The sequence below is a fragment of the Salmo salar genome, chromosome ssa20 (assembly GCF_905237065.1).
Source record: "Salmo salar chromosome ssa20, Ssal_v3.1, whole genome shotgun sequence".
Taxonomy (NCBI): domain Eukaryota; kingdom Metazoa; phylum Chordata; class Actinopteri; order Salmoniformes; family Salmonidae; genus Salmo; species Salmo salar.
Window position 1 is genome coordinate 56,127,288 of NC_059461.1, and position 11,770 is coordinate 56,139,057.

The following is an 11,770-nucleotide window of genomic DNA, read 5'->3' on the forward strand; positions in this document are numbered from 1 at the left end:
TGGAACACTCATTTAATTTATTATAACGTCTTCATATCTCAAAATGGCTAATCAAAATTTGATCCAAATTTACATGAAAATGATACTTTTTAGGGTTGTAACTTCTATTGCCAACTACAATAAAAATAGCCTACATATAAAGCCAACAAATAACAACACTGCGGCCTGCAGGTAGAAAATATCCAGAGAAAAAGAAATAAGACTATAAATCACATTGGCGACATATGGTCTGCAACGCACTAGAAACATCGTATCAACCATTAACTTGGTCAGGCCTGAAGTTCATGCTAGAAAACTTGCAACATAGTATAAAATATTCTGGGCCCTCAGTTTCCTGAACCAGTGAGCTCAGGACAGACACAGCTGTAGTCTATTTACACCGGGGAAAAGCAGTAGGACTAGTAGTAGGACTATTTTCCACTGGATCAGAGCATGCCATTATCCCCTTTCACGCTGGGAGAGAAAAGGAGAGCTGGAAATATTTTTTTAATACATTGAGGAACTATTGTCATTCTCAATGAATGTTGAAACAGACTTTGTTTGCTTGCTGTTTGAGGTGAAGAAAACATTACTTTTAGAAGATCCACAGGTCATTAGTGGAGGTGAATTAAGCCAATCAATACTATCAGATCCCCAAATGGGCACATTTATATGCCTACATGTACATGCAGGCCAGGTAGCCTATAGGCCTACTTCTACGGGTAATCAGGTCCGTGTCCTTACTCAACATTGACAGGAGCACTCCAAACAAAAGACAATGACTAAATTAACAAAACTCGTAAATGGAATTAAACAAAAACTACTTTCTCACAAGTGCAGCATAGGTTGTGCACTCTGCAAACAACGTGTCCACTCTGACAATGAGAACAGGAAATAATAATAATAATAATAATAATAATAATAATAATAATATATTGAATGCATTAACAGAAATTACCATAACCAAACAAACATTGTAGATTTGAAATTCTAGGAATTAACTATAAATGTACTACTGGTGATATACAGTATGTAATGAGGAATTGATATACACTAACAATCAAATGCAAACAATTCACACAACAATGAATGTGCACAAATTGGCGGGAGAGCGTGCATTCTAGAGACGTGCATCTTAGCCACACTCCCCTTCTTGGACTGTGCCATCCCCGCGGCCTCCACAATGGATTAGTTCACCGAGATGGGCGCGAATAAGACATGTGTCTCATGTGCCATAAACATTTTTTTTAAAGAATTTGCTACTGCTCGACCCCCCCCAAAAATTGCGTTTGACCAACATATCGTCCAAACGACTAATTGGGGTCAGCCCTACCCTATATAGTGCACTACTTCTGAACAGGGCCCGCAGAGGGCTCTTGTCAAACTTAGTGCACTATATAGGGAATAGGGTGCCATTTCCGACACAGCCAATGTGTCTCTGCCAGCCTGCCGGTTAAGAGACATGATGACTGGGGCTGAGAGTTTTTCCTGGCCTTAGGGCCCTAATGGAAACCGTCGGTGCTGTGTTCTGGTCCTTACCCACATTCTGCTCATGTCACTGAGGTCCGCCTTGTTCCTAATCGAGTCCTTTATCACCTGAACACACAGAAAGAGAATTTAGACATGGCTGAAGCCACAAGCCAAACGTTCAGAATGTTGCTGATTCAACAGAGAGCGCTACGTGAAGTTGTACTGTATGCATTGTGTGGGTGTGTTCAAGGCCAGTGTGTTGTGCAATCGCCAGGGTGCTCAGAAGTGAATGAATGTGTATGGGGGTGTGGGAACAGCACTATGCTGATAATTTGCATGGTGCGTGATGCTAGTCCTTGGAGGTTGTAGCTAATTTGGCTAAACTGGTGGTTGTCATCTCACTGTACAGTAGGATATATTTCCTTAAACGTAGACGCTATGTAGCCTGGCCCCAGATCTGTTTGCGTTTGGCATGACAATGCAATATGACTTGGCAAGGCAGCAGATCCCAAATCTTGGACCAGACTAACAGCTATTCTGAATTAAGTGCAAATCTCAAATGATATTCCCTATGGGCCGGTTTGTTGGACACAGACTAAGTCTAGTCCTGGACTAAAAGCAACGGAGAATCTCCATTTAAGTAGCTTTTTTGTCCAGAACTAAGCTTGATCTGTTTCCGGGAAACCGCCCCTATATTTAGTTGACTTTAACCTTCTTTTACCAGGTAAGTTAACGGAAAACACACACTCATTTACAGTAATGACCTGGGGAAGAGTTGCAGGGGAGAGGACAAGAGAGGGGTTGAAATTAGCCAATTGGAAGCTGGGGATGAGGAGAGCCAGAATAGGAATTAAGACAGGGCGACCAGGGTTAACACCCCTAGTCTTGGTATAGGTGTTGTGGAGACCGTCAGTCCCCATTCAAGCCCAACCCTGGCCCTATCCTGCTTGGCTTCGAACCAAAGCCAGCTGAGTAATAAACAGGGAATATTGTATTTGTTGTATCAAGTCTACGGAGAGATGGGCATGTCCCTGGCATGCAGCATGCTCAGGATCGTGTTCATTAGTCACCAAACGAAAGAAAACAGAGTGAAACTGGGAAGGACTACAGAGTCTTGTCCAATAACAAATGCTCATTTCCATTTTCCGTTGCAAAATGTTCTCTATTGCACGCCTTAAAGATGGCGACCCAGGTGTGTGTCCCATCAGGGCTGTGTTGGTGGGTTCAGACTTACGTTGGGATGGCCGTCTCGCAGCAGCTTGTGGAAGACGTGGCAGAACTTCCAGCAGAGCACCGCATTGCTGGAGAGCGGCAGCCGGTTGACCGCCGCCCAGAAGGTGTGGGCGCCCTTCTCATGGTGTGTCCCCAGGATACAGGGTGAGACAGACCAGTCAAGGAGAAACACACAGGAGATGGCAGAGAGAGAACACATACTCTGACGAAGGCTGATATGACAAAATGTGCCGGGGGAGTTAACATCGAGGTGTTTTGCTTGCCTATTCAACATCCATTGTTCTCTCAAGAGGGGCTGAAAACCTCTCACACATCTCTGAACATATCTCACAGAAAGACCGTACAGAGCAGTCTGTCTCTTGGTCTCTTTCTCAGACACGGCTAAATGAATGGCCTGGTCCCGGCAGACAACCACGGTCACGTTACAATATTGTTTTGCACAAACATAACCCTGAGTCATGAAGGAACACTCAAGAGCGTCCACAAACATAACCCTGAGTCATGAAGGAACACTCAAGAGCTTCCACAAACATAACCCTGAGTCATGAAGGAACACTCAAGAGCTTCCACAAACATAACCCTGAGTCATGAAGGAACACTCAAGAGCTTCCACAAACATAACCCTGAGTCATGAAGGAACACTCAAGAGCTTCCACAAACCCATGGGAATCAACATAAACACAGCTCTCATTTCTCTATAGTCAGAGGAAAACAGATTCTATCCAACACACACACACTACGCACACAACTAACAGACACTGCACACACAGCGACACACCCGGCACCACAAGGAGGATATTCCTGGCATGCTTCTCTTTGACGGCGACTTCCTGCGTGTTGATGGCCTTGTTGATGCTCACAGCCTGTGCAGAGGAAGTGGAGGGAAAGAGGAAAGAGACAGAAAATACCAAATCAGGGAGATGCTTTTCACTCCTCACTCTGAGGAACACAGAACACACAAATAATTATGTTTAGATGATTTAGTGAATTACTGTTACCATAGTGAATTACTGTTAACACATTCAGTAGACTACAGGTCTATGATGTGGCAATCAAAGCCTAACCCTAATGTTTCAAACACCATACTTTAACTGAACCATTAGAACACACACACACACACACACACACACACACCCACCCTGACAGCAACTAAACTCAGCAACAACAAAAAAAGAAACGTCCCTTATTCAGGACCCTGTCTTTCAAGGATAATTTGTAAAAATCCAAATAACTTCACAGATCTTCATTGTAAAGGGTTTCCAATGCTTGTTCAATGAACCATAAACAATTAATGAACATGCACCTCTGGAACGGTCGTTAAGACACTAACAGCTTACAGACGGTAGGCAATTAAGGTCACAGTTATGAAAACTTAGGACACTAAAGAGGCCTTTCTACTGACTGAAAAACACCAAAAGAAAGATGCCCAGGGTCCCTGCTCATCTGCATGAACGTGCCTTAGGCATGCTGCAAGGAGACATGAAGACTGCAATTTATTGCCCTGGCCACATCTGCAATGTCCGTACTGTGAGACACCTAAGACAGCACTACAGGGAGACTGGACAGACAACCCACCGTCGCTGGACCAGACAGGACTGGCAAAAAGTGTGCTTCACTGATGAGTTGCGGTTTTGTCTCACCAGGGGTGATGGTCGGATTCGCGTTTATCGTCGAAGGAATGAGCGTTACACCGAGGCCTGTACTCTGGAGCGGGATCGATTTGGAGGTGGAGGGTCCGTCATGGTCTGGGGCGGTGTGTCACAGCATCATCGGACTGAGCTTGTTGTCATTGCAGGCGTGATTTCCTGTAAGACAGGAATGTCAGTGTTCTGCCATGGCCAGCGAAGAGCCCGGATCTCAATCCAGTTGAGCACGTCTGGGACCTGTTGGATCGGAGGGCTAGGGTCATTCTCCACAGAAATGTCCGGGAACTTGCAGGTGCCTTGGTGGGAGAGTGGGGTAACGTCTCACAGCTGGTAAATCTGGCGCAGTCCATGAAGAGGAGATGCACTGCAGTACTTAATGCAGCTGGTGGCCACACCAGATACTGACTGTTCATTTTGATTTTGACCCCCCCTTTGTTCAGGGATACATTATTCCATTTCTGTTAGTCACATGTCTGTGGAACTTGTTCAGTTTATGTCTCAGTTGTTGAATCTTGTTATGTTCATACAAATATTTACACGTTAAGTTTGCTGAAAATAAACACAGTTGACGTTTCTTTTTTTGCCGAGTTTATATAATAAAAGAATTGTCAGTAACAAAAGGGAATACTTGTACCCTACAAGTAGCCTACTTGTTCTGAATATTCAAGAAAGCAATCCTCAGCAAACTGGCCCCGTGTGGGCTTCACTTGTCCAGTTGCAGTGTGTGTGTGTGTGTGTGTGTACAGTTTTGAAACACACACACACTAGGGGCGCAACAGTCCTGACGAGAGCAGACAAAATAGCCTACGTTTCTGTGTGTCTTTTTCTCTCAGCCTCATTACAAATGGCATATCCCAGCTCAAGGTGACAAAGACGGGCTTTGTATTGACAAGATCGACTCACAGGGTGACTGTCATTAAGTCACAGCTGTGACTTCTGAAGAGGAGGAAGAGAAGAATGCAGAGCTGGCCAACAGCTCTCAACACACTGCTCCCTGGTTTAAATTCCACTCCAGCCGTGTGTCTTTGCTTAGCTTGTAGCCCTGCAGAGGACAAACCATGCTCAAATCTACTAGCCGTGCCTTCGATCATGAAAACATACATGCAGGGTTGATATGGACACTGGTGCTACTGGTAGAACTCCTGTTGTTACATAATCAAGCACAAGCCAAGAGATGTGTGTGTCATCATATCAACACAGAGCCATATATCTGACCAAAGTCTCCTGTGGTTTCCTCTGTGTTTACTGAAGATCTGACCACAGGCAAGCTAATGTTTGACCTTTTCAAGTGTCACCATTGTTTGTCTGTGAGAATCCACTGCAGGATGGATGAGACTTATTGAAAACCGCTTAGGAGGAGACTGGACAAAATCTCATATCTAGATTCCACTTGGATATAAATACTGCAAATACAGTCTACAGCATCTTCTATACTGAACAAAAATATAAACACAACAATTTCTACAATTTTACTGAGTTACAGTTCATATAAGGAAATCAGTCAATTGAAATAAATTAGGGCCCTAATCTATGGATTTCCCCTGACTGGGAATACAGATATGCATCTGTTGGTCACAGATATATATTTTTTAATTTTTATATGGGCATGGATCAGAAAACCAGTCAATATCTGGTGTGACCACCATCTGCCTTATGCAGAGCGGGATCTCCTTTGCCTAGAGTTGATCAGGCTGTTGATTGTGGCCTGTGGAATGTTGTCCCATTCGTTTTCAATGGCTGTGCGAAGTTGCTGGATATTGGCGGGAACACGCTGTCGTACACGTCGATGGGACATTTTCATCTTTCAGGAATTGTGGACAGATCCTTGTGACATGGGGCTGTACATTATGATGCTGAAACATGGGGTGATGGCGGCAGATGAATGGCACAACAATGGGCTTCAGGATCTTGCCACGGTATCTTTGTGCATTCAAATTGCCATCGATAAAACGCAATTGTGTTCGTAACTTATACCTGCCCATACCATAATCCCACCGCCACCATGGGGCGCTCTGTTCATAACGTTGACATCAGCAAACTGCTCGCCCACACAACGCCATACACGTAGTCTGAGGTTGAGAAGCCGGTTGGACGTACTGTCAAATTCTATAAAACGACGTTGGAGGCATCTTATGGTAGAGAAATTAACATTCAATTCTCTGGCAACAACTCTGGAGGACATTCCTGCAGTCAACATGCATATTGTGTTGTGTGACAAAACTGCACATTTTAGAGTGACCTTTTATTGTCCCCAGCACAAGGTTCACCTGTGTAATGATCATGCTGTTTAAATCTGCTTCTTGATATGCCACACCTGTCAGGTGGATGGATTATCTTGGCATAGGAGAAATGCTCACTAACAGGGATGTAAACAAATTTGTGCATATGAAACATTTCTGGGATCTTTATTTCCAGCTCATGAAACATGGGACCAACACTTTACATGTTGCATTTATATTTTTGTTCAGTGTAAAAATAGCACTCGTATCTACCCTTACATTTCACTCAAAACACCACACCAATTTTCCCCCTAAAAAAAATTAATAAAAAGTTTCTGAAAACCAAGGAACGATGAAAGGCTCCCAGCACTTGTGCAAGCGGTTCCCACACAGGAACGACCCAATTAGTCCACAGAGCGACTTTGTCGTCCATCTGAAAGAGAGCGTCAGCTGCCCAGGACTCCTGGCAAGCCAATGGGACTGGAAGCTGGAGCGGCTAGCTGGCATTGACAGGCCTATTAACTCATCTCATCGCAGTATGGGCAGCCGATGCAGTGAGATGATGACTGCTATAAAATTAAATTAGGAAGTGAGAAACAGACTGGTGGTGAGTGTGTTGGGGGATGAGGCTTGCCTCACAGACAGCCTAGTCTGGACTGGGCACACCTACGTCGTGCACAGAGAACTCTGGAGGCCTCTCCCGTCACCATTGATATGCTAGTCCTCGCCTGGCTGTGTGGCAGCGGCACTGTCAAGAAACAAACGTTATCAACGAATGCGTAGGCCGTTCTTAAAGGATAGGCGTGAGCAATATGGTTTAAACTCCACCCAGCCTATCAGAAGGCAAGGTGAAGGAATTACCATACTGCTTAAAGCTATCTGATCCTTTGAGATCTACAGGAGTGCCCAGGCCTTAAGGGTGGATTGGGATTCAGCATGAGCCTGTGTTGTCTAGTACTGCGCAGGACCTAGCCGGTGCCTTAAAAGCAGCCCAGTCAGGGCCCATTTAATAATGCAGCGATCTCACATTGATGAGTTATTTGCCCAAAGAAAACATTTGAATAATGGTTTTGAATGCTTCACATGAACATGACTAACGGCCCATCCCATGGCATAATAGGGAATGTCTCATGCAGACGTATCGGCACTAGGACACTACATGATTATGACGGCAGCAAAGTATAATTTTTATCACTGCTCCAGGAAACTTGTTGAAGAGCAGAATAAACTTAATGATGGTCCAAAAACATCTGTATTTAGAGATAGCACCCTCTACTCCTGTGCAACAACAATTATGATCAATTGAATCAATCAATTAACACAATCAGTCTAATAAAAATAAGCCTGAGTTCTAACGAGTTTTGGGAGCTGCCATCGTTACATTACAATTTTTATTTAACTAGGCAAGTCAGTTAAGAACAACTTCTTATTTACAATGACGGCCTACTCCCAGCCAAACCCTAATCCGGTGAACGCTGGGCCAATCATGCGCCGTCCTATGGAAGAAGCTACATGGAAGAGGGGTGCTTTTCCGGTGGTGGTCTCTATAGTGTTTTAGATGATCTGCTGTTCACACAGTGCTGAAACCACACCAAATCACAAGCAGGGGCCAAGCAGCACACACTATTCCCTGTTCCCACAGTAGTGCTTTTATCTGGCCACATCTCTTCGTAGATTCCTCACATTCCTTTTTCTGAAGAAAATAATGAGTAAAAACACATAAATAAAAAATCAGGATCTCACAGATTTTTCACAGCCAACCTTGGGACATTCATATGATCGAACGGTACGATGAACTCACCGATTATGGGGTGGGAGAAACAAGGGGAGAGTTTGTGTTATCTTATACCATGCATTCGGAAAGTATTCAGACCCACTGACTTTTTCCCACATTGTTATGTTACAGCCTTATTCTAAAATTGATTCAATTGTTTACTTCCCCCTCAATCTACACACACACACACACACACACACACACACACACACACACACACACACACCCCATAATGACAAAGCAAAAACAGGTTTACATTTTTTTGCAAATGTATAAAAAAAGTTCAGACCCTTTACTCAGTACTTTGTTGAAGCACCTTTGGCAGCAATTACAAGCTTGAGTCTTCTTGGGTATGACACGACAAGCTTGGCACACCTGTATTTGGGGAGTTTCTCCCATTCTTCTCTGCAGATCTTCTCAAGCTCTGTCAGGTTAGATGGGGAGCATCACCGCACAGCTATTTTCAGGTATCTCCAGAGATGTTAGATCAGGTTCAAGTCCGTTCTCTGGCTGGGCCACTCAAGGACATTCAAAGACTTGTCCCGAAGCCACTCCTGCGTTGTCTTGGTTGTGTGCTTAGGGTCGTTGTCCTGTTGGAAGGTGAACCTTTGGCCCAGTCTGAGGTCCTGAGTACTCTGGAGCAGGTTTTCATCAAGGATCTCTCTGTAGTTTGCGCCGTTCATCTTTCACTCGATCCTGACTAGTCCCCCAGTCCCTGCTGCTGGAAAACATCCCCACAGCATGATGCTGCCACCACCATGCTTCACCGTAGGAATGGTGCCAGGTCTCCTTCCCATTGACACTTAGCATTCAGGCCAAAGAGTTCAATCTTGATTTCATCAGACCAGAGAATCTTTTTTCTCATGGTGTAAGAGTCCTTTAGGTGCCTTTTGGCAAACTCCAAACAGGCTGTCATGTGCCTTTTAAATGAGGAGTGGCTTTCATCTGGCCACTCTACCATAAAGGCCTGATTGGTGGAGTGCTGCAGAGATGGTTGTTCTTCTGGAAGGCTTTCCCCATCTCCACAGAGGAACTTTGGAGCTCTGTCAGAGTGACCAACAGGTTCTTGGTCACCTCCATCACCAAGGCCCTTCTTCCCCGATCGCTCAGTTTGTGGGGGCGGCCAGATCTAAGAAAAGTATTGGTTGTTCCAAACTTCTTCCATTTAAGAATAATGGAGGCCACTGTGTTCTTGGGGACCTTCAATGCTGCATACATTTTTTGGTATTTGTGCCTTGACACAATCCTGTCAATTTTAGAAAAGCTGTAACGTAACAAACTATGGAAAAATAGAAGGGGTCTGAATACTTTTTGAATGCACTGTATGGGGAGATTCAGGCACCGTGGACAGAAGGTGCATGGTGGGCTGCTGCGCTGGTACTGTGAAGACTTGTCCACCACTTCAAGAGGAATGGGTAAGCAGAGAATGAAAACAGGAAACATGGGTCGCTGTCTGTACACGGAGGTGCTGTGGTGGAGAGAGGGTCAGTAGGTCTGGGGTGTGGTAGAGAGACGGGGGGGGGTGCTCAAATCAGGCTTCCTGTCTTGGCACATTTTTTCCTGCCCATTTCCTTTCTGCTGAAAAATGCACCCAGCTCCTCCCCTCTTCCTCCACCTCAGGCCTAGTACCCGGTGCCAACCCAAACAGACCTCACAGCTCCATGTTTCCTTTGCCAGCCTCTTCCAAGTTGCCCCAATAGGTCAATTGGACATACTTTTTACATTTTGCAGAGACAGACACACAACATTTGTAGCTGTTTGACACTAATAATGTTCTCCTATTGACAACGACTGCTTTAGATGGATATCTTGAACTAAGAATAGCTACTAGCCACTTCCTGAAAAGTTACTCACTTCACATTACGTCACACTAGACAGACTGTGTGAAAAACACAAACTAATTCCTGAAGAAGAGCTGACGTCATAAAAGCACTGTAAAAGGGCAAGCACATCTGCAGCTGAATTAGTTTGTGGTTTCTCTATGCACATTCGCACTAATTAACCTTGATAAAGATGCTATGACACTGTAGAAATGTAATATCGTCTTACAAGACTAGGTTTTAGTTTACCTTAACAATAGTGGGGCCTATACCCAAGATGTAAACGGCAAGGCTGTTCTCTGGGCCCTCTTTGAGAACGATTTGATATCTGTTTTTGATTCTTGCATCTGCCAAGAGCGTTGATGTTTTCATACCGTTGTCTCTCAGTTCATGACATAAATGACCAAAGCAGAGGACACTGACAGGCAGGCCTTTATCCTCCTCTGGCTGAGATAGAGAGGAATTCGTCTCGGAGAGCAGCCTTGAGGCTTCGTCTGTTTGATCCAGAGCAGTGAACAGCGCTCCAATAACATATTTATAACATGACTTTGAGCAACCGGTGTTGCTTCCAAGAACAACTGAGAAACTTTTTCCACATCACAACCAGTGTCTGTCACAAACAAACTGTTGTGTGTCCTCAGCAGCTACCTCCATGCCAATGAGCTTTCAGGGAGGAGCACAAAGCCCCTGGAGATGCTTTCGTATCAGCCCCCTTCCCCCACTCCTCTATACAGAGCCAGAGTAGCCTACACTGTGTTGGCACTGAAAGGGCAGTTTTGGTGCTTTGGCCCTGCTAGTACACCTGCTCCGGAACTCACACCAAGTCCTGCCAGTGTTGAACTGACCCTGAGGGGATTTCTCAAGCGGGGATTCCCCTATTCACAAATTACTAATCAACGTTCTCCATCGGCTGTTGAAGGCCATTCATGATAAATCATTCACAACAGCATACATAGCCTCTGTCACTATAACCCATGATATTTGCAATAACACTCATGCTGTAATAAAAATGTGATGGTTGTGTATCAATAAGAGTGATTATTCGTCCGAACTAAATCATGCATGGTTTGTTTTTATAATGCTGTATCTTATGTCCCTGGTTGTTCGTATTTTAAATTTTTTTTACATTTATGGATTGTGCAATTCAACCTATTACTAAATAAACTGCTGTCTCTAGTAGCCTTATATAAAGTATTTATCTGACCATGACACACATTGTAAAGCAGCTGGGCTACCATAAATGTATGTCTGACATCGCTATCGTCCAACAAAACAACACAGTCAGATAGCTCGTTGACATTCTAGTCACCGCGAAAAACGTACGCGTGCTTACGTTATCTAAAGACTATAGAGAACGGGCTACTGTGAACAAATAAAAGGGGGAAACATCCGATCCGTCCAGGGAAATTCGTTAGCAAACTATAGCCCAATACACTAGTTATAGCCTACACTAAAACATGCATCTGACTGGAGTCTGGACTATCCTATAACAAACCATATCCTACACGGCCAACTTAAAAACACCACCTCGATATAGTTTAATGATAAGCAAATGATTTAGAGCGAACATGAACATATGCAGTATCTTACATGTCCTGAAGAAACAATCCTGGTATCAAATTAGTTCCC

At 44.3% G+C, this 11,770-nt stretch overlaps 1 protein-coding gene across 5 annotated transcripts in view; it reads right to left on the bottom strand.

Moving 5' to 3' along the window:
- Positions 1-11,770, bottom strand: part of LOC106580873 (huntingtin-interacting protein 1) — a 40,200-nt gene that overhangs the window by 21,844 nt on the left and 6,586 nt on the right. For 3 of the 5 annotated variants that reach the window (XM_014162394.2, XM_014162391.2, XM_014162393.2), the window contains exons 2-4: positions 3,482-3,545; positions 2,684-2,826; positions 1,519-1,575 (exon numbers count right to left, since the gene is read on the bottom strand). In XM_014162394.2, coding sequence (XP_014017869.1) covers positions 1,519-1,575; positions 2,684-2,826; positions 3,482-3,545 — 264 coding nt within the window. Of the gene's footprint in view, positions 1-1,518; positions 1,576-2,683; positions 2,827-3,481; positions 3,546-10,390; positions 11,639-11,770 lie in introns of those variants that run through there. The other 2 variants (XM_014162390.2, XM_014162392.2) reach the window with 2 other exon arrangements.